Source organism: Ranitomeya variabilis, chromosome 2, assembly GCF_051348905.1.
Source record: "Ranitomeya variabilis isolate aRanVar5 chromosome 2, aRanVar5.hap1, whole genome shotgun sequence".
Classification (NCBI taxonomy): domain Eukaryota; kingdom Metazoa; phylum Chordata; class Amphibia; order Anura; family Dendrobatidae; genus Ranitomeya; species Ranitomeya variabilis.
Genome location: NC_135233.1, coordinates 491,798,158 through 491,822,367, shown reverse-complemented (window position 1 = coordinate 491,822,367; position 24,210 = coordinate 491,798,158). Strand labels below are relative to the sequence as shown.

The following is a 24,210-nucleotide window of genomic DNA, read 5'->3' as shown; positions in this document are numbered from 1 at the left end:
CGTGGACTTGTAGCGGCTCCCCGATCTCCTGTATAACCCCTCTTCCATGTCGGGGGTTGAAGGAGACCACTACACCCCAGTGGGACGATGGGACCTCTGCGACGTTGGTCAGATCAACCTGGGTTGCCGGTTGTGGCCGGTCTCGCCATGCAGCCACCAAACGCCGCAGGTGTTCGGCCTCTGGCATGATCTTCAGGCCCTGCGTCTGCAGCGCACTTTCAGCCGCGGCCGGGTTGGGAGGAGCAGGGGACACCGGAGACAAACGGACCTCCGTGGGCTGGCCCAGCCGAGCGAGCACGCGGGCATCCGCCTCCCAGCGGCGTGCTATCCGGCGGGCCTCGGCTGCAGCTACACACTCCTCAGACGGTGGCAAGGGGGGTCGGTCCATCGGTGGCTCCGTGAGGGTCAGTCCCCGCAACGTTGGCGCATCTGGGGCTGTGTCGAGTGGCGCAGCCTCAGGCTGGATCGGGTCAGTCCCACGCGGTGTTCCCGGTGTCGCCATCTTTTCTCCTTCTCCAGTGTCCTCTTCCCGCGGTCTCTTTCGTGGGCGGCCCCGTCTCCATGGTCTCCACCCTCCAAACAGGATCAGGAGGCGGACCTCAGCCGTTGACGGACACGTCCTCAGGACACAGAAATATTTAGACTGGGCGGCCATTGTTGTTCGCGCTCTCCAGCTTGCCTACGCCCACTCCACGCCCCTCTTCTTCTCCTGCGCTCTCCTCAGCGCTACAATGGCGGCGGATTTTGGCGGTAAATGGCACAGCACAATCTTTGTAATAAAGTACAGTCCAAGCACAACAAATCACAGTCCCAAGGCACACATGACCTGATTCTTCAGGCTTAAGTAGATCCTGTTCGTGACGCCAAGTTGTAGCGCCCCCACTGCCGCAGGGCCGAGGGGTACCCGGTACCGGGCCTCTGAGTCTCTGCTCTGGGGTTGTCACGGTGGCTAGGCCCCGGTCCGTGACCCTGCCGTGGGGCGCACAGTAAACGATATGACGGATGAAGGTGGTGGTGAGGTTGTAGTGGTGCGATGCAGTAAATAACGAGGACACCAGGTTGCAGTCTCTTTACCTCTTTACTGAAGATTTCTGGGTCCTCAGTCCGGAATCCGGATAACCAGGCTACGCAAGTCCGGCCGGTCCAATGGCACCTCCAGAGTTCTCTTAGCAGGTGGAAATCTGTGCCTTCCTTCTAGCGCTATGTGTTGCGGTCCTTCCCTGCTGTGCTTACAGAAAGTCCCCACAACTGTTGTGTCTGTTTCTTAAGTTCTCTCACAACTCGATTAGATGATGTTCTGCTAATCCTCCGTCCCTCCCTGGTGTTCTGGTTGGGACGGCACCCGTTTGACGGGTAGGCTCGGAGCTCTTCCGGGACCCTAGAGTCGCCCCTCTCCACAAGTTGCCCCCCAAGACTGCATAGGTGATATAAGTTAGACAGCCCGCCTTAGACTGACTGCCCTGCCGCTGTTTAGAGTATTGCTTGAAGCTGGATGTTGAAATACCCTCTCGGCGTTCCGGCCACCGGTAGTGCGCCTCAGTAGGGTGTTGCTTCGGTCTTACAGCACGACCCCTACTGGTATTCTCCTATTGCTTGATCTCGTTTCTCACTCAGCACAATCTATCTCGCTTCTGATCCTTCCTTGGGCACCGCCGCTATGCTGAGCAGGCACGGTCCCGTTACGTTCGTTCAAGTTGCCAAGTCTCTGTCAGGATCCCACCCCTGACAGAGACCCTACTGTATCTTCCCCCACAACACCCTCTGCCACAAGGTGTTGCTTGGTTCCAACCCAGTCAGCTTTCTGATCTAACTTCCTGCCTGACCCCCAGTTTACCCACTATGGTGGGGAGTGGCCTAGTGAATAGAACCCTTAGCTCCCCCCGGAGGCCCGACTGTGAAATGTATTGGTGTCTGTGATACCTGATCAGATGAACTCTTTCAGGGCCATCAGACGCACCATAGCTCCCCTTAGTGGCGGAGCCACAGTACTGCAACGACCAGAACTCTGGGGCGCTGCACTCCCCCCTGGTTAAACACAGTACTCCGGGACTGAGAAGAAAACAACAAGTTAGCAAAAAGACATACAGTTTTGTTGAGTGCAATAACAATAAGTATACTTAAACAGAGCTTCCCTTTATGGGAGGTGAGGACACTTGAACGTTACAAACATGGTTAAATGTCATAGCACCATGCTACAAATAACTTTCCTTTTACCCAACCGGGTATTCTACTAAGTGCAAAATTGTTGAACAATAATTTAACATTGCCTTTAAGGACATACACTCTGAATCCACTAAAGACCTTCTTATAATCACATTATAAGGCAAGTTAACTTTTTCATTCTCCTTCTTTAAATCTGCAGGACCGCCTGTCCTAACGGCACCAGACCTACTGCCTCTCCTTTCTATGCAGGACTGCCCCGTTCAGCCCGGGCCTACTGCCTTTTCAACTACTATACACAGTATAGAGCATAACATTACTTTCAATTTAAGAGCACTGAGCCATCTCTGCATGACTCCTATGAGGACTCAGGGTTTACCTTCTATCCTCATTGTCTATCAACATTATCAACCATTTTCTTTACATAACATTAAACCTTCTTACTAACACGTATGCAGGACACTACGTCTACCCCTACGGGCCCACTGCATCCTTCTTCTAGCTTTCACTTTATTTCAGGGAACATCATCAGCATTTCTTTACAATTAACTAGTTGGATACATATAACTTTCTCATATAAACATTATCATCACTTTCTTTCATCAAACATTATTGCTATCTCTTAGCCTTTAAAGCAATATCACCATTTAAGTGCGACAAATGAACATCCCCTTTAAGAGGGGACCAAGTCTCTATGGGGTAGCATATCTTCTCAGGCTACCAGTCCGTACTCAGCAAAGGTTCCGGTGTGGTATCTTCACAAAGAGTCCTTTTTGAAGTAAAACCAGTAGGGAGCACCTTTAATAAGGTGCAAACTATGTACAAAAAGTTTGTATCATGCACTGTTCATGATTGCGGCAGTTCTGGAAACTTTGTGCAAAACTTTAGAAAAATCAAACAAAACAATAGGGATCCCGGGTCAACAAAAGGATCCCCTTAAGAGTTAACCCTGGACGGGTTTTAGCAGCAACATAAGAGAACAATAACTATTTACATATATAAGGCATTCATGCTCACTCATTTTTCGGGGAAGAAGGTGGTTTCCTTCCGGGCCTCACCAGACCAACGGGTCGTGCTGCCGATCCAGGAAGCGGTTCTGGTCCCAGCAATGACAGGATGCCTCGCCGCGATGCTCTTTTCACTGATGATCCGGCATGCCCCCAAGGTACATGGTGGATCCGGGTTCCCCGCTGCTCCGCAGGGACAGGTTCCATTGCCTTCTCAACAGGAGGTTCATCTTCGGATGTTTCAGCGGCGGCCTGGAGCGCGACGCACCGCTGGACGCCCCGCGCCATCCAGCCAGCTTCGCCTGTTGCCCTCCTCCACCTGGTGTAGGTTACAGCATCACCTGGCTCCAGGTCGCGAGCGAACCTTCCTCCGCAGGGCTCTACCTCCTCCCGGTCCACGTGGACTTGTAGCGGCTCCCCGATCTCCTGTATAACCCCTCTTCCATGTCGGGGGTTGAAGGAGACCACTACACCCCAGTGGGACGATGGGACCTCTGCGACGTTGGTCAGATCAACCTGGGTTGCCGGTTGTGGCCGGTCTCGCCATGCAGCCACCAAACGCCGCAGGTGTTCGGCCTCTGGCATGATCTTCAGGCCCTGCGTCTGCAGCGCACTTTCAGCCGCGGCCGGGTTGGGAGGAGCAGGGGACACCGGAGACAAACGGACCTCCGTGGGCTGGCCCAGCCGAGCGAGCACGCGGGCATCCGCCTCCCAGCGGCGTGCTATCCGGCGGGCCTCGGCTGCAGCTACACACTCCTCAGACGGTGGCAAGGGGGGTCGGTCCATCGGTGGCTCCGTGAGGGTCAGTCCCCGCAACGTTGGCGCATCTGGGGCTGTGTCGAGTGGCGCAGCCTCAGGCTGGATCGGGTCAGTCCCACGCGGTGTTCCCGGTGTCGCCATCTTTTCTCCTTCTCCAGTGTCCTCTTCCCGCGGTCTCTTTCGTGGGCGGCCCCGTCTCCATGGTCTCCACCCTCCAAACAGGATCAGGAGGCGGACCTCAGCCGTTGACGGACACGTCCTCAGGACACAGAAATATTTAGACTGGGCGGCCATTGTTGTTCGCGCTCTCCAGCTTGCCTACGCCCACTCCACGCCCCTTTCTTCTCCTGCGCTCTCCTCAGCGCTACAATGGCGGCGGATTTTGGCGGTAAATGGCACAGCACAATCTTTGTAATAAAGTACAGTCCAAGCACAACAAATCACAGTCCCAAGGCACACATGACCTGATTCTTCAGGCTTAAGTAGATCCTGTTCGTGACGCCAAGTTGTAGCGCCCCCACTGCCGCAGGGCCGAGGGGTACCCGGTACCGGGCCTCTGAGTCTCTGCTCTGGGGTTGTCACGGTGGCTAGGCCCCGGTCCGTGACCCTGCCGTGGGGCGCACAGTAAACGATATGACGGATGAAGGTGGTGGTGAGGTTGTAGTGGTGCGATGCAGTAAATAACGAGGACACCAGGTTGCAGTCTCTTTACCTCTTTACTGAAGATTTCTGGGTCCTCAGTCCGGAATCCGGATAACCAGGCTACGCAAGTCCGGCCGGTCCAATGGCACCTCCAGAGTTCTCTTAGCAGGTGGAAATCTGTGCCTTCCTTCTAGCGCTATGTGTTGCGGTCCTTCCCTGCTGTGCTTACAGAAAGTCCCCACAACTGTTGTGTCTGTTTCTTAAGTTCTCTCACAACTCGATTAGATGATGTTCTGCTAATCCTCCGTCCCTCCCTGGTGTTCTGGTTGGGACGGCACCCGTTTGACGGGTAGGCTCGGAGCTCTTCCGGGACCCTAGAGTCGCCCCTCTCCACAAGTTGCCCCCCAAGACTGCATAGGTGATATAAGTTAGACAGCCCGCCTTAGACTGACTGCCCTGCCGCTGTTTAGAGTATTGCTTGAAGCTGGATGTTGAAATACCCTCTCGGCGTTCCGGCCACCGGTAGTGCGCCTCAGTAGGGTGTTGCTTCGGTCTTACAGCACGACCCCTACTGGTATTCTCCTATTGCTTGATCTCGTTTCTCACTCAGCACAATCTATCTCGCTTCTGATCCTTCCTTGGGCACCGCCGCTATGCTGAGCAGGCACGGTCCCGTTACGTTCGTTCAAGTTGCCAAGTCTCTGTCAGGATCCCACCCCTGACAGAGACCCTACTGTATCTTCCCCCACAACACCCTCTGCCACAAGGTGTTGCTTGGTTCCAACCCAGTCAGCTTTCTGATCTAACTTCCTGCCTGACCCCCAGTTTACCCACTATGGTGGGGAGTGGCCTAGTGAATAGAACCCTTAGCTCCCCCCGGAGGCCCGACTGTGAAATGTATTGGTGTCTGTGATACCTGATCAGATGAACTCTTTCAGGGCCATCAGACGCACCATAGCTCCCCTTAGTGGCGGAGCCACAGTACTGCAACGACCAGGACTCTGGGGCGCTGCACGAGCACCTTTAAAGATGAAACAATCTACAAATCACATGCAATGCTGCACAATAATTGCAAACACCTAAATGCCATGTGAACACAAAAATGCACAAATATCAAAATGTGAAACAGTGAAGGCACCTGTTCAGTAGCATAGTGTAAGCAGAAAACAAAAGATGCGGGGGTAAAGAACAAGAAGCATTAAAGGTAAATACCCCAAAGCCTGGAAGCAACAAACAGGTGATTCGGGAGAGAGCATCCACGTTACCATGTAATTTCCCTGGCCTGTGCTCTATGTGGAAATTCTAATCTTGAAGGGCTAAGAACCACCTAGTCACCCGGGCATTCTTACCCTTCTTCTCTCTCAACCATCTCATAGGGGCATGGTCTAACACTAGCTTAAACCTACGGTCTAGCAGGTAATACTGCAGTGTATCCACTACCCACTTTATGGCTAAGCACTCCTCAACAATTGCGTAGTTTTTCTCGCAGGGAGAGAGTTTCCGGCTCAGATAGAGCATGGGATGCTCTTCTCCATTTATTTCTTGACACAGCACCGCTCCCAACCCGACTTCTGAAGCATCTATCTGGACCATGAATTCTTTGCTAAAGTCTGTGGCGACCTGGAACAGATTCTTGCACTGAGCCTGCTTCAGCTCCTGAAATGTCCCCTCTGTGTCAGTAGTCCATTTCACCACTATCAATTTGGTGCCCTTGAGGAGATCTGTCAATGGTGCCGCAATCATGGCGAAACTTGGGATAAACTGCCGGTAATACCCCACAATTCCAAGAAATAAATCTTGGAAAGCGGTTGTGGCCAACTCTGAATTGCCTTGATCTTATTTAGGCTAGGTTCACATTGCGTTAGTGCAGTCCGTTCAACGCATGCATTAAACGGACAGCATTAACGCAAGTGCCGAAAAAGATCACGTTATGCGATCGCGCTAGCGCAGATGCTTCATCTGTGCTAGCGGTGACGGACCCGAAAACGCTGCAGACCGCGTCTGAGGGTCCATAACAGAATGACGACACATCGCTAACGCATGCCGATTATGACATGCGTTAGCGATGCGCTACATAATGGCAGCTAATGGGTGCGCTAACGCATCCGTTACATAGCGTTAGTGCCGCTATGTAACGGATGCCGTCAGCGCATTGCCATTAACACAATGTGAACCCAGCCTTAACTGTGGCTTGATTTTGCCTCTCCCGACGATGTAGCTGAATTACTTGGCCTCTTCTTTCCCAATGGCACACTTTTTTAGATTTACAGTGAACCCAGCTTTTCTTAAGGCATCCAGTTTCACCTGTACCTTTGAGAAATGATTACTCCAGTCAGGACTGAAGACGACAATGTCATCAAGGTAGGCTGCGGCATATTTCTTATGTGGAGCCAGATCCAATCCATCTCCCTCTGGAAGGTAGCTGGGGCCTCCTGCAGACCGAAGGGCATTCTGGTGTACTGGAATCACCCATCAGGAGTCGAGAAGGCCATGTTCTCCTTTGCACTCTGGGACATGGGAATCTGCCAGTACACCTTTGTCAGGTCGAGGGTTGTGATGTACCTGGTGGGCCCAGGTCACTTAATGAGTTCGTCCACGCAGGGCATCGGATATGAATCAACACTGAACACCTCGTTCAGCCTGCGGTAGTTCTTACAAAATTGCCACTCGCCGTCAGGCTTCGGTATGAGGACGTTGGGACTCACCCATCCACTCTTTGACTCCTCTATAACCCCGAGATCTAGCATTCTCTTCACGGCCTCTGATATTATCTCTTGGCGTGTTTCTATAGGGTTTGGGGTTCACTCTTACATGCGGCTCTGTTAACACATCATGTTCCACCACCGGTGTACTCCCTGGCAACTTCGAGACTAGGTCACGGTTCCACTGCAGCAGTTCTTGACACTGTTGCTTCTGGGCCGGTGTTAGAGTCTCCGTAATTATGACCTCCTCCACTTTGGCTTCAGGACGGACCCCCAGGCAAGGGATTCCAGTGATTCCAGATCTCACCATGGTTTGAGCATGTTCACATGATACACCTAGTGCGGCTTCCTGCCACCGGGCTGATGTACCTTGCAATTCACATCACCCAATTTTTCCACCACCTCGTATGGGCCTTGCCACTTGTCTAGGAACTTGCTCTCCACCGTGGGAATAAGCACTAGGGCGTGGTCCCCGGGCTGAAACTGCGCCTGTGCTTTCTGTGCTTCCTGTTCCTGCAACTGGGCGACATGCTCAATGACACTACGGTGTGTCGTGACCTCAACTTCCCAGGTTTCCTTGGCAATGTCCAGGAGCTCTCTTCCATGTTGACCGTACAGGAGCTCGATCGGCAAGAAGCCAGTGGAGGCGTGTGAGACCTCTCTGATGGGAAAGAGCATAAATGGAAGCAGATAGTCCTAGTCTCGACCGTCCTTCTCAATGACCTTCTTGAGCATGGCTTTCAAGGTCTTATTGAAGCGCTCCACCAGGCCTGGTGTCCGACCCCGCCTCTTGAGCAACCCCATTACATATGGTAACATTACCAAATGCCCCTTCAATGTAAGATCTCTAACTGGTGGGGCAGTGTAGCACGGATTAGGGCTACTAGACTGGAAATAAATAACACGGCACTCTGGAATAATACTGCTAGTGGTGCTCAAGTCGGGTGTCCAACCCATACAATTATGCAAAAAAATTACTTGGCACTCAATATTTGAAAAAAATTGATTCCTTCTTCATTGTACATCCAGACCAAATGAATTAAAATAAACGTTTTCGGTCCGTCATAGGACCTTCATCAAAATATCCTTATTGGAGAAAACTGGATTGGAGCACCCCCAGTAGGGCTATGGGGTACTCGGTACCGGGCCCTTCGGTTCTCAGTGGGGATGTCACGGTGGCTGACTCGGTCCGTGGCCCTAGGGATGTCCGTTGTAAATGGGGGAAAGGTCTTTAAAGGGATATGTTCGCGACGCCACCTGTGGTATTCGGTCAGGGTGACCGACGCTGCTTAGGGGTCCGCTGGGGTGATGTTATGGCAGCTAGATGGTATACCTTCCCACAGGTGAAGTGTATCCCCAGGGCTTCCCAGAGTGTAGATGGGGAATGGTGTGAGGCGCAGTGAAGAACGAGGACACAAGGTTGCAGTCTCTTTACCTTTACTGAAGGCTTCAGCATCCACAGTCCAGGGTACAGACCACAGGGTAGGCAGAGTCCGGCCGGTCTGAAGGCAAATCCAGAGTCCCCTTATCCAGGTGGAAATCAGTAGCCTTCCTCTAGCGCCTGGGTGTTGTAGTACCTCCCTGCTGAGCATCTAGGTAAGGTCCTCACAACTGATATTGGTGTTCTAGATGTCATTTCTCTTTCTCTCTGTCCCTCTGATGGAATGGATAGGACAAACCCGTATGACTGGTGGCCTGAGGCTTTTTACAGGGACTCTAGCACGCCCCGGCCCCCACAAGTTGCCACCGTGTTTCCTGGGTATGGGTCGGGCAGCTAATATGGAATTAGCTGTGCTGCTGGTCTCTGGAGCAAGGCTTGGAGACGATTACTCCCTCGGTGTCCCGGCTACCGGATCCTGCGCCTCAGAAAGGAGGCAGCCTTTTGCAGGGCAGAACTCCTTCTGGTTTCCTCTCCTTTTGCTATGACTTCGTTTCTCACCCTCCGCAATACAATTCTCTTCTAATGTCCCTTTCTTAGGATGCTGCCGCACGTCGGGCAGGCGCAGCTGCGTGGCCTTCTGTCTAGGCCTCTGACAGGATCCCACCCCTGTCAGGGACCCACTCTGTCCGCAGCTATTAGGTGGTCTTCCTCCCTCTCTGTCTGCCTGACAGGTGCTGCATGGGTGAAGCCCAGTCAGCTTCTGCCTGACTTCCTATCCAGACCACCAGTTTTACCTAATTGTGAAGAGTGCCCTAATAAATAGGAGCATAGCTCCCCCTGGTGGACTGGAGTGTGAAGTGTGTTGTGTGGTTTGTGATACCTGGTAAAGAGATCTCCTTTATTGCCTTCAGACGTAACATCACTCCCCCTGGTGGAAGAATGACGTTACTGCAACGACCAGGACCCTGGGGCGCTACAGGATGTCATATGAAATTATGGGAATAAAGGCGGCTGTATGCGGTCTGGTGACGGTAATGCCAACCGGACCTGGTGGGGCTATTCACATAACAGGAGAGGAACAGCGCTACATGAATATGCAAAGAACTTGCGACAGGAATGGCGCTGAGTGCCTCGGTAAGTCATATGGCATGCCCGCCCTTCAGTAGGGACGCCCAGGAGGGGGAAAGCTAATGTGATCCTGTGGGGCTGTGACATGGTAAGAGATAAACAGCACTCCAGTACTTGGCAGGAAACTTGCAAGGGGGATGATGCTTATTGCCCAGGTCCGTCATGTGGCGATACCACCGGTGAGTGAGAAGGCTCTGGAGGAAGACTGCTTGCAAACTAGGCATTAAATTAGGAACCCTACTACCCCAGGGACCCCCTTTCCCAGTAGTATGCTGCTAATAGCAGCAGACCACGAGGCCGCTATGGGGCCCGTGAGTCAGGGGGGGCCATGAGTCAGGGGTGCCCAATGCCAGGGCTTTGGCCCTTCCTCCCCTGCGCCCAGCATCGCACATTCAACTGTATCAGCATCCTAGCACTTCATTGCCCCACGCTGTGGCTGGTAGTGGAGCTGGTAAGGATGCGTTGCAGAAACCAGAGTAGCGGGGGTACAGGGAGAGGTAAGTATTGTATTTTTATTTATTTTTTTATATGGTGGCTGCATTATTCTATTTGGGTGCTTCAATATATTATATGTACTATATGAGGGCTGCATTCTACTCTATCAATAACTATGTACTCTGCATTCTAATATATGCACTATATGAGCACTGCATTATACTCTGTCAAGGACTATGTGCTGTGCATTATACTATATGAGAGCTGCATTATATAGTACATGGGGGCTGAATTGTGCTCTATCAAGAACTATGTATTGTGCATTCTAACATATGTACTATATGACTGCTGCATTATACTCTGTCAAGGACTAATGTATATGCGGTGCATTATACTAAATGGGGGCTGCATCATACTCTATCGAGGACTATGAACAGTGCATTATAATATATATTCTATATGAGCACTGCATTATACTCTGTCAAGGACTATGTGCTGTACATGATACTATATGGGGGCTGCATCATACTCTGTCAAGGACTGTGCTTTGCATTATAATATATGGAGGCTGCATTACGCTACATGATGGCTGCATGAGACTCTAACAAAGACTATGGGCTGTGCATTATATATGCACTATATAGGAGCTGCATTAAACACTAAGAAGGACTACGGGGAGTGCATTATACTATATGTGGGCTGCGTTATACTCTATCAAGGACTATATGTTGTGTATTATTCTATATGTACTATACAGGGGCTGTATGGGGGCTGCATTCTTTATCTTTATTTTTTTATATAGTGCTAACATATTATGCAGTGCTTTACAGACATTATCATCACTGTCCCCAATGGGGCTCACAATCTAAATTTCCTATCAGAATGTCTTTGGAATGTGGGAGGAAACCGGAGTGCCCGGAGGAAACCCATGCAAACACGGAGAGAACATGCAAACTCTTTGCAGATGTTGTCCTTGGTGGGATTTGAACCCAGGACCCCAGTGCTGCAAGGCTGCCCCTGCATTATACTTTATCAAGGATGATGGGCTGTGCGTTATGGAATATGTACTATATGCAAGCTGCATTATACTCAATCAAGGACTACTGGGAGTGCATTATACAATATATGGGCTGCATTATACTCTATCATCCTTGATAAAGTATAATGCAGGGGCAGCACGGTGGCTTAGTGGTTAGTAGGGTTGAGCGACTTTTGCTTTTTTAGGATCGAGTTGGGTTTTGTGAAACCCGACCTTCTCGAAAGTCAGATCGCGTGAAATCGGCCGATTCTACTGTAAAGTCGGGTTCCGGACCGGAACACGAAACCCAATGCAAGTCAATGTGGATTATTTTTAACATTTACTTAATATCTCTCTCTCTCTCTCTCTTCCCTCCGTGCAAAGCATATGTTGTGTTTGACTGCGGAAATCACTGCAGCCCAAACGGTAATATGGCTCTATGACGCCGCAGAAACCAGGCTGGAACCTATGTCATCACGCTGCCCACACTCCTTAATTGGCTGAAAAAATGGCAGGGAAGGCGTCATACAAAACGCGACTTTGGCGCCAAGATCGCCGACCACGTGGCCGATCCCACGCTGGAGTCGGGTCGGGTTTCATGAAACCCGACTTTGCCAAAAGTCGGCGACTTTTGAAAATGAACGATCCGTTTCGCTCAACCCTAGTGGTTAGCACTGCAGCCTTGCAGCGCTAGAGTCCTGTATGCTTAATCTTTTGTTGCCTGACCTTGGACTTCATTCTGACCATCCGTCTGTGTAACCCCTTCATCTCTGATCCATTATCCTCCCGGTACTCTGACCTCGGAACGTTACCTGACTATGCTTTTGTCTCTTCCTTCTGTTTTTGAGAGTTAAACATTTTTAATTTTGTTTATGAGAGTTAAACATTTTTAATTTTCTGTTTACAGGGCTATATTGAGGATTTTTTACCTTTTTGTGATTCACTTGTATTGCAACTGCAAGGCAGTTTCATGCAACCTCCACCAGGGGGCGCAGGTAAGGGGAAAAAGGTAGCACTCACCGTGTAGCACCACAGTGCAAAGCGAGGAGCTCCACGAGGAGGCAACAGAGTAGTCAGACAGGCAGGTCAGCAACAAACAGGAAGATGAAGTACCAGAGGTCACAGCAATGCACAAGCCAGAAATCGGAACCAGATGGGAGCGCGGGATCCAAAACGTGAGACAAAAGACGTACTCAGGGTACGAGCCAGAAAGTCAAAGCCGGATGGGAAAGGTAGTAACAGAGACAGAAAGTAGGAGGAAGGGTTCAGAATACAAGCCGAGTCAAACACTATAAGAAACCACCAAACACACACACTAAGTCAGGCATAGGGAACGGGTCAGGCACAAATACGGGTAGTCAGAGGCAGAAGGATCACTAGGGTATACGGGTCAGCTGCTCAAGCCAGGGACTGGCACCAATAAATAGCCACCCACGAACCAAAGAGAGGCAGAAAAGGTTAACCCCATTGTAACCAGGACGGGGAAGGAAAAGAAAGAAGCAAACCCTGTCCCGGATCATGACATCACGTATAATATTGATCATTTTTATACACATATACTGTATGTGCAGTTGTTTTTATATCTGCCATTTTTTTTTCTTAGGGTTTTTTTTGTATTTAAAAATGGATACTTGAAAATGCAAGCCTTTCATCCCTTACTCATCGGGCATAGTGACTATTCCTGTTGTGAAGGCTAAGGTCGAACAACCATATGTTCTCTCAGCCCAGAAAATCGTCTTGAGTTTGATCCAATTTTCTGCCGTCGGAATGTGAGCTAGTTGTATACTAGGCAAATTTTAGCAGCTGCTCCTCCTAGTGTTTAAATATGGAAATACCAAACCTTGTAAAATATTTTTTCATATAAAAAATACATGATATTAAAACAAAATCAAACTTTAATACTTTACTTTTTTTTTTAATTGTTGAAAATTGTATTTTTTATGGTGAAAATTGTATTTTTTATGGCACCATCCCTTTAAAATAAGTTGCATCAGAATGAGAAAAACAAATCTAAGCTTGGGCGGGCTCAGCAAACAGAAAAGGCAAAAAACAGCTACAGGGTGACCAAAATGAGTATGTAGTGAAAGGGACCCTATAATAGAGGCAGGGAGGGGACAGGCATTGCCTGTGTAGTGATGTTTATAAAGGGGACATGTCTGACATTCATTCTCTTCCCAGACGGCAGCTCTTCCTACATCATCTTCTGTCTCTGCACCATTTCTACTTCTGCCTTACCTACATCTCTCAGGCATCTAATACCTGCACAGTCCTGTCTCTTCCTTCTAATCCATCCTTTCACACAATCTTTTTCTTGGCCCCTAATAACTCATCTCTTTGCCAGATATGGACACCTCCTATCCCCGTGAAGATATTTTTATGACCCACCCCAACAAGCCAGATAATGCCCATACTGTTGTGGATGTTGGAGCCCCTCCAACTACGAGAGATCATCTGCTCTGGTCTTTGTGTAATACGGTCTACCTGAACCTCTTCTGTCTGGGATTCATGGCATTGGTCTACTCTGTCAAGGTGAGAGAAAATGGAGCAAAGGGGTTATTAGAGGGGTTACTGTTATAACCCAGAAATGGTAACTCGGCCTGGTATAAATGTGGTTTACTATGGTTACTCATTCTGTAACCCTACATTTTTAATGGAGTTATACTAAGCAAAGGTGGCAGTCTTGTGTCCAAGTAAGTGGACTCGTTTGGCATTTTTAAACCTACCTTGACAATTATAAAAGTCATATATAGTTATGACCATTTGTGCCTAATTTTTAGCCAAACTTTCTAGCACACATATGCACCACTGATAAGAAGATATAAAAACCACATTTATCAAGAAATATACATATGTGTATATATATATATATATATATATATATATATATATATATATATATACACACATATATATATATATGTATCACCGATATAGATATATATATATATACAGTGGGGCAAAAAAGTATTTAGTCAGTCAGCAATAGTGCAAGTTCCTCCACTTAAAAAGATGAGAGGCGTCTGTAATTTACATCATAGGTAGACCTCAACTATGGGAGACAAACTGAGAAAAAACAATCCAGAAAATCACATTGTCTGTTTTTTTATCATTTTATTTGCATTATTGTGGTGGAAAATAAGTATTTGGTCAGAAACAAAATTTCATCTCAATACTTTGTAATATATCCTTTGTTGGCAATGACAGAGGTCAAACGTTTTCTGTAAGTCTTCACAAGGTTGCCACACACTGTTGTTGGTATGTTGGCCCATTCCTCCATGCAGATCTCCTCTAGAGCAGTGATGTTTTTGGCTTTTCGCTTGGCAACACGGACTTTCAACTCCCTCCAAAGGTTTTCTATAGGGTTGAGATCTGGAGACTGGCTAGGCCACTCCAGGACCTTGAAATGCTTCTTACGAAGCCACTCCTTCGTTGCCCTGGCGGTGTGCTTTGGATCATTGTCATGTTGAAAGACCCAGCCGTTTCATCTTCAATGCCCTTGCTGATGGAAGGAGGTTTGCACTCAAAATCTCACGATACATGGCCCCATTCATTCTTTCATGTACCCGGATCAGTCGTCCTGGCCCCTTTGCAGAGAAACAGCCCCAAAGCATGATGTTTCCACCACCATGCTTTACAGTAGGTATGGTGTTTGATGGATGCAACTCAGTATTCTTTTTCCTCCAAACACGACAAGTTGTGTTTCTACCAAACAGTTCCAGTTTGGTTTCATCAGACCATAGGACATTCTCCCAAAACTCCTCTGGATCATCCAAATGCTCTCTAGCAAACTTCAGACGGGCCCGGACATGTACTGGCTTAAGCAGTGGGACACGTCTGGCACTGCAGGATCTGAGTCCATGGTGGCGTAGTGTGTTACTTATGGTAGGCCTTGTTACATTGGTCCCAGCTCTCTGCAGTTCATTCACTAGGTCCCCCCGCGTGGTTCTGGGATTTTTGCTCACCGTTCTTGTGATCATTCTGACCCCACGGGGTGGGATTTTGCGTGGGGCCCCAGATCGAGGGAGATTATCAGTGGTCTTGAATGTCTTCCATTTTCTAATTATTGCTCCCACTGTTGATTTCTTCACTCCAAGCTGGTTGGCTATTGCAGATTCAGTCTTCCCAGCCTGGTGCAGGGCTACAATTTTGTTTCTGGTGTCCTTTGACAGCTCTTTGGTCTTCACCATAGTGGAGTTTGGAGTCAGACTGTTTGAGGGTGTGCACAGGTGTCTTTTTATACTGATAACAAGTTTAAACAGGTGCCATTACTACAGGTAATGAGTGGAGGAAAGAGGAGACTCTTAAAGAAGAAGTTAGGCTACGTTCACATTTGCGTTGTGCGCCGCAGCGTCGGCGCCGCAACGCACAACGCAAACAAAAACGCAGTTGCGTTTTGAACAAAAAACGCTGCGTTTTGCGCCGCATGCGCCCCCCCAAAATCTATACAATGTTTTGCATATTTATTGGAAAACGCATGCGTCGTACAACGCACCACGACGCAAGTACTTGCGTCGTCTGCGTTGTCAATACAAATCAATGGGAAAAAAGGCGCATCGACGACGCAAAAGCGACGCAAACATGACGCATGCGTTTTTTAAAAAGTCAGCGCCGCAAAAAAAATGCAACATGTTGCGTTTGCCGCGCCCTGACAGGTGCGCCCTAACGCCGCATGCGGCGTACGACGCACCAAAACGCATGACAACGCATGTACATGCGGCGCCATGCGGCCCCAATGTTAAAGATAGGGCCGCACGACGCATGCGTTTTGTTGCGGCGACGACGCTGCGGCGCACAACGCAAATGTGAACGTAGCCTTACAGGTCTGTGAGAGCCAGAAATCTTGATTGTTTGTTTCTGACCAAATACTTATTTTCCACCATAATATGCAAATAAAATGATAAAAAAACAGACAATGTGATTTTCTGGATTTTTTTTTCTCAGTTTGTCTCCCATAGTTGAGGTCTACCTATGATGTAAATTACAGACGCCTCTCATCTTTTTAAGTGGTGGAACCTGCACTATTGCTGACTGACTAAATACTTTTTTGCCCCACTGTATATACATATATATATATATATATATATATATATATATATATATAAATCATGATAAATGTGGGGTTTTTTTTGTCTTCTTATCAATGGTGCATATATGTGCTAAAAAGTTTGGCCAAAAAAATTTACTCAATGGTCTTAAATATGACTTTATAATTGTCAATGTAAATTTAAAAAATGACTAAAATGTCTAATAAGTGAAATTATTTGGGCACCATCAAATAAGCAAATGGACAGTTTTGCCGAATTTTACCCAAAGTGTCTGGAGGACAGCCTTTTTGGACATGGCTGTTGGAAAACAAAACACTATTGAGGCCCCAGTGTCATCTGTCAGGGGTTAAATGCTTATGAACCCAAGGACGAGCTGCAGATACAATATTATAATCTGATAGGGAAATTACTACAGTTGGGAGATTATTACTTATGTTCATAATTTCGATTTTGCTTCTCATCATCTAACAGATTAGGGAGCAGATTGCTTCTAAGGAAAAAAATTGTGCTGTACTCAATATCATCCAACATGACCCGAAACTCTACAAATTATTGGTGTAGGATGGGGATTTTGTGTAATTAGTAATCAGCATTGAGGAGGCCAGTTCTATAGACAGGATAATTTTTTTTCTATAGTCTGCTTATGATTTGTTGGTCATGTATGGGCACCTATGGTAAAGTTGGGCGGTAATACTGGGGGCAGGAAAGGGGACAGGGTCGTTATTTAGGAGCTTTTTCATATGTTGTACATGTAATTGTATATCTGTGTTTTTTAAACTTTTTGCTTACAGAGACATGTTAGTGGGTTTCGGGGCTGAGACCTCCATCAATCGGTAAAACAACGGTGCAGAAGTGATCGGCTGAGTGCTGTGCCCCTTTGTTTTGGATTGTCACTGATTAGTATCCAAAGCTTTATAAACTACCAGTTACACTTTTATTTTTCTTATGGTAGCGCTGCAGGGATTGCAGGGGGTAGGCCAATGTCTTACCCAGTCGTATAAGTGATTTGGCCCCAATTTTTGTCTGATATGAATAGCCAACAGGACTGCGGGGGAAAAAATGACATACGCAGAGTGCTCTTTGTGTAGCACTTAAATCTATTAATGGTAAAATTGACAAAGATCAGGAGCTGAGATGTATAGAAATATACTGTATTATCTTTATTATATAAATAAATAATAATAAAAATAATAATAATCTTTTGTAAATATACATAATTCATATACACAGAAGTTCATAGATGAAAGATGAGTGTAAAGCTAGGGTCACTCGACAGTATAAAAAATAGTTCAGAGTTGCATCCAGAAAAGTGGGTTGATATTTTTTCTCACTTGTCATCCGTATACAATCTATTTTTTACTCCGCAGTATTAATCGTGTGCTGTTTCCTGTGTTACAGAATTGCAATTTATCCGTAAATATCAGATGTTATACTATGTCTATGTTTGGCATCCGTTTTTTTTCTCCCATTCATAGACTTGTATGAATGGGTGAGTCTCATCCGATTTTCGTAGGAAAATCATGCATGCTTTGTTTTTTCACGAGCAGATTAAATCAGTGATAAAATGCTTCATTGAATAACATTGGTCCCAGTGCTGTCCATTTTTTTTAACAGTATGACTAGAAAAAGTGTCTGAGAAATAGAGAGGCAAATAGACCCCTACAATGCTCCAATCCAAGTATTAGCAAAAAAAAATTGGCATTTTTTTTGCAGCAAAGAGCACTGCGTACAGATGTTGTCTGTAAATCAACTGAGAAATAGGACACGTAGTACAAAAAATGCACTTTTTGTGTTTTGTTTTGAACACTTTTGGTGCGTTGTTGGATCCCTGGCAATGTTTTCCAAATTTTATGAAAAACGTGTGTGTTTTTAATAAATCACCCAAATTATACCCCATAACACATCATTCCAAAATTCCAAAATCTGTGTTGCATGCATGTGTTCTATGCATATTTATCACAGATTTTTCACCCTTACACATTATAGGTTATGGAACTGTTCACATGTATGCGTTTTTTTTGCAAACCAAGTTTCTGATCTAAGTTTTAGATCAAACTACCAATGCAAGTCTATGGGTCCTTGAAAAACTCAGATAGCCCCGAATGGCATCTGTGTGCTGGCCGCTTTTCACTGTCTGGCTGCTGGGAAAACATGCAAAATCTCTACCAGTTTTTTTTCTTTTGCATACGGGAAAAACTGATGAAATTCTGATGATAAAAATTGACACACTGACCAAACATGGATATATTTTTTTTCACTTACAACAAAAAAAAGACCCCTAATTTTTGCCTAAAAAATGGGACAGCACACACATGGCATCAGAGAACAATCCTTGTGCTGTCGTTGATTAATATTACAAAGGATCAGAGGAGAAGCATTGTCATTTATTTATCCATATGAGAAAATCAATGATGAAACACTGATGGTCCAAACTGACAATGATCAAATACTCATGAAAATTGGACCCAAAACACTCATGAAATCTGTTCCATTTTTGTGTATCTGAAAAATGACTGATATTCGAACAAGGTCTAAAGAAAAGAGAAAATCTAATTGCTAAACCTCCACCTGGACACAATGGCGCAGGAGCACTTGATGCAGTTCTTGCACCTAAATCCAGAAGTGGGGTCAAAGGAAGGAAAATGATTAATAACATTTTTTTTCTAAGTGCAGTATACAGACAGATCACTTTTCATCAAAATAAGCTAGAGTGAACCCCATTTTATGACCGACATTTACCAAATAGGTACACTTTATTTTTTGGACATCATTTCTACACTGTGATGGGCTTATACGATATGACGTGTTTTCTCCTTCATTACTCCGGCATCTCGAGTTGTCCATGGTCTTTACTCCACACCAGAGGAGGAATTTCCTTTACTCACCATTTCCTTCATCCACATTTTCTGCTCATTTACTTAAGTTATACTATTCAAAAAAACATTTTTAGAACTTGAGACAGGTATTCTAGCCTCATTTCCAATTGCTGTTGTCATTTCATTTCTTGCCTACAAACCATAGAAAACACTTCTGCTCGTTAATTTCGTCACTATTTCTGAGATTTCAGTTTTGCCTTTCTCATGTTCACTTATCATTTGTGCATTTTTCTATATTATTATTATTATTACTTGTAAATTGATGTAAAAAGAAACCCAAGGAACAATAAAAAAGATCATATTTAGCAACTTCAGTGGCATGTGAATAACATGCATGGCCCAATGGATCAGAACAACTTTTCTTACATCAGTGGGTTGTCCTCTGGTTTTGCTTCTCTTTCATTTTGTGGCTACATACTTTATCAACCTAGCAATCTTCTAGAATTCTGGGGGAGAACGCTCTGTATTTTTCAGTGTGACCCACGTAGAAGGCACAAGGTGCATCCCGTCTCTTGTAATTGCCATGGAGGGCAGAAGACTCACATCGCTGGTTCACCAGAAACCAATGGTGCCAATAAGAAAACCTATTTCGAGCATGAGTTGCAAATTTTAGGACACATAACTGCAGACACAAAAGAACCTAGTAATCATTGACTTCAAATCAAGCTTCAAATAAAACCACTGAGGCCCCTAATTTGTCAGGATCCAGATGTGCTCGAGGATCCACTGGCACTAATAAAAAACAGCTTTCACCTAGCTTGCCCACGTAGGTGGCCATTCATTTGTCTGGTCGGCATGTAACACTATACTACAATCACTGCTACCTGAGAGAAGTTTGCCTGGCCACAATGTTCCCAATGATATCAGTCGTTTGTCGAGGGGTTCCAGAAACCAAACTTGCAAAAAAACAGCTAATCATTGGGCCAAATAAATATATAAAAGGGCTCATGTTAATGGGACAACCTTTCTAACGACATCCAATGTACATGAACAGGGCATGCAGAGCTCTTTTTTTTCTCTTGGAAGAAAAACACAAAGTGTCTGCAGTGGAAAGGGATTGGCGTGACTCCTTTGATGTATTTTAGTGATATTCTGCAATATTAGCTTTTGAGTAAATCATAAAAAACTTAAAAGGTTATTATCAGAGTGGCAAGTTATCCCCTATCCATAGTATAGGGGTAACTTATAGATTCCTGGGGTTCCAACTGCTAGAATCCCTAGTGATTCGGAGAGTAGGGTTCCTGAACCATGCTTTCCAGAGCCCAGTGTTGAATGAAGCAGATGTACTGAATTCTTCTTTAAACATTCACTGGAGCGGAGGTCGAGCATGCGCACTTCCACTCAATTCAAGATGGCTTTACCAAGCGCCCTTATGGCTGTGGAGCCCCATGTTGTCCAATGACAGGGGATAATATGGATAACTTAGAATCCTGTGAATAACATTTTAAGCAAGGCAAATATATATTTTTTTTATATTTCCCTACAATGGAAAACTATCCATAATCTGAGCATTTATTATTTTTGTTGTGTCTTACATATTTTCCACCATATTTTACCCACCATTTACTGCATATCACTGGATATTGCACTAAACACTAGTAGTAATTCTCACTGTACAATGAGCTAGTCATCATGTGCTGATGTTTTCAGTGTGGAACCTTTGAATTATTGTTGGCACCTTGAACTGAGTGTTCATTCTTGGTTGGCTTACTCGCAGAAGAAACTAGTGATTTTTGGAGTAAAAATAGACTACACAAGATGTTCAAAATACAATTTAATACCAGGTTAATTCATGGCTATCGGAATTTTAGTGATCTTTATAAGTACTGGCAATTATTAATAAAATATACCTTATGAAGGGATTATTCAGGACTGTCTTATTTTTTTTACTATGGGCCTAAGAACTAACAGTCAGGTAGTTGCTAGTTACCTGCACGTCCTGCCTGTCTCTGGTATCTGCCAGCTCAGAGCAGTCACAGACCGCTGCTGACGGTGATTCTGCGGCTTTCATTGATGTCACATCGACAGAGCAGCTGCTTGTCTCTCGCTCTGCTCTATTGATGAAGTGTGAATGCCAATGTCATCCTGATTGACAGTCGGCTCCCCGCTACCTAACTGCAGGAAACCATCTGTCAATCAGTAATCAGTACAACGTTGGCAGCCACGTCTTGTCGACAGAGCAGCCCAACATAAGTAAAAGTTATGATTTATTAGTAATGGTCCGTACATACCTGTAGCATTCAGAGCTTTGTACTGTGAAGTTTTTGATAATTTTCTTTGAAAGTATGTGTGGGTATTCATGTTCAATTTAGTCTATTACCTTTTCCAATAGTTTGGATAAAAATATACTACCGTGTTATGTATGCACCTCCTATGCAGGCCTTTGTGTGTCTCCTTTCCATTAGTTTCTTCTTTCCAAACTTAAGTCAGCAGAAGAAAGCACACATGGAAGTGATGACTACAAGGTCTGCAGTGAGGTACAGAGTGATCCTTGCATCTTATTGTTTCATGATGATGATCTATGTCCTCTTTTCTAGGCACGAGACCAGAGGGTGCAAGGGAATGAACTGGCCGCTCGGCGCTATGGTCGGAAGGCACGTTGTTACAATATCCTGGCTACTGTCTGGAACATTGCTCTGCCCGCTTTTATACTGGCTCTGGTGATTACAGGCATTGTGCACTTGTCACAGGTGGTAAATGCATCCCTTGACTTCTTCAGCCTTCGAAGTTACTTGGGCAATACAGATGATGACTGAAAAAGGTGAAAAGCGACAATTACACGCTGATCAAATAACATATTGGAAGGTCAAGCGATTATTGATATTCATGGCATTGACTGTTGGAACAACCCTAAAAAAACCTCACTTGTTCTTTGCAAGAACAATTAAACATAATAAGACTGCACTTTGATTTGGTAGTTCCTTCATAAATGAAGTCCAAGGCTGAACTCCTTATTTTATATTGGGTTTTTCTTCCTCTTCTTGCCTTTTCAGTACAGGATAAGGCTCCTACTAACTGTGGTCAGATTAAAAGGTAATGTCTCAGCCAAGTTCACAAGATAATAAGATATTTAGTATATGACAATGGACAATGAGAAGAACATGGACAGAAGGTAATGTCTCAGCCAACATGGTCAAGGGAATCCCTAAATAGTACTGATTAAGTCAAGTTCACAAGATATTAACATATTTAGTATATGACAAAGCAAGACAATGGGCAATGAGAAGAACATGAACTATTTTTTTCAACTAAGAAGATGGTTATTACATAAGAAGATATGATGTCACATTACCGATAAGTTCAACAAATCATCGATGGTGTTATCAAGACTATTGCTTTCATATATCATACTTATCTTCTATTAAAATGTATAATTTGGAGCTTTTGGAGTTATTGCTGTTAGTTATAATCTAGTTGTAACATGGGGTCCTCTTTGGACTGTACCTTTTTTGTTTGAAGGATCTCCACCAATAAACTTATGATAGGATGTCCTACTGTTAGAACCTCAAGAAATGAGCTGCAATTTGTGGGTAGTGTTAGAATATCTCTACAGTTCCACAACATAAAAAATATAGATCGTGGGCTGTCCTTGTAATATAAATGTATTGGGTTCTCCAGGGCAAGAGATATCCTTTTTACTTACTCTTCACTCTTTTAAACAGATGAAAGCCCTAAACATGGAACTCCCATCTAATATGTTAGAATTCCACATTTTTCTAAACCAAATGACCCCTTTGACATTTTCAACAGTGTTGCATAAATATTTTGGAACCATGTTTTTAGAGGTCAGTATATCACAAACAGACATTACAATATGCTAAAGTTTAGCTTACACTTTAAGTAAACTTTTAAAGACAAATAGACCTTTCAGGCCAAAATTCTCAGTGAAAAATTAGTAATCTACTACAGAATGAGTAAAAATATCAATGTCCCAGTGTAGAAACCAGCAGTACAAATAACGGAGCTTAATCTGGCCACCAGGCTGACCCATAGGGAAGGCGCAATAGTTAGTATTTCATATTTCTAGTACTTGTAGAATAAGAACGCCTGAACATCTGATGAGCTCCATTTTGCAGTTATTAAAGGAGTTTGTGGTTTCTGAAAATCCCTCTTCTTTGGCTGCAGAATTCTTTGCTGCTGCTCCCTGTGTCTGTTATAGTATGCAGTGATGACATCAGGTCAACAAAGCTACAGCAAGGTCCAGCACTGAGTCTCCACCGCTGGTCCTGGTGTCTGTTATTGTCAGCAGTGATGACATCAGATCAACAAAGCTACAGCCAGGTCCAGCACTGAGTCTCCACCGCTGGTCCTGGTGTCTGTTATTGTCTGCAGTGATGACATCAGATCAACAAAGCTACAGCCAGGTCCAGCACCGAGTTTCTACCGCTGGTCCTGGTGTCTGTTATTGTCTGCAGTGATGACATCAGATCAACAAAGCTACAGCCAAGTCCAGCACTGAGTCTCCACCGCTGGTCCTGGTGTCTGTTATTGTCAGCAGTGATGACATCAGATCAACAAAGCTACAGCCAAGTCCAGCACTGAGTCTCCACCGCTGGTCCTGGTGTCTGTTATTGTCAGCAGTGATGACATCAGGTCAACAAAGCTACAGCCAGGTCCAGCACCGAGTCTCTACCGCTGGTCCTGGTGTCTGTTATTGTCAGCAGTGATGACATCAGATCAACAAAGCTACAGCCAGGTCCAGCACCGAGTCTCCACCGCTGGTCCTGGTGTCTGTTATTGTCAGCAGTTATGACATCAGGTCAACAAAGCTACAGCCAGGTCCAGCACCGAGTTTCTACCGCTGGTCCTGGTGTCTGTTATTGTCAGCAGTGATGACATCAGATCAACAAAGCTACAGCCAGGTCCAGCACCGAGTCTCTACCGCTGGTCATGGTGTCTGTTATTGTCAGCAGTGATGACATCAGATCAACAAAGCTACAGCCAGGTCCAGCACCGAGTCTCCACCGCTGGTCCTGGTGTCTGTTATTGTCAGCAGTGATGACATCAGGTCAACAAAGCTACAGCCAGGTCCAGCACCGAGTTTCTACCGCTGGTCC

General features: G+C 45.7%; 1 protein-coding gene across 1 annotated transcript; it reads left to right on the top strand.

The window, feature by feature from the left end:
• The first annotated feature begins 13,438 nt into the window (after nt 1-13,438).
• IFITM5 (interferon induced transmembrane protein 5) lies at nt 13,439-22,028 on the top strand. Its single transcript, XM_077287931.1, has 2 exons — nt 13,439-13,761; nt 21,691-22,028. The coding sequence occupies exons 1-2, from the start codon at nt 13,576-13,578 to the stop codon at nt 21,907-21,909; spliced, it is 405 nt and encodes a 134-aa protein (XP_077144046.1). The 5' UTR covers nt 13,439-13,575; the 3' UTR covers nt 21,910-22,028.
• Nucleotides 22,029-24,210: the final 2,182 nt, after the last annotated feature.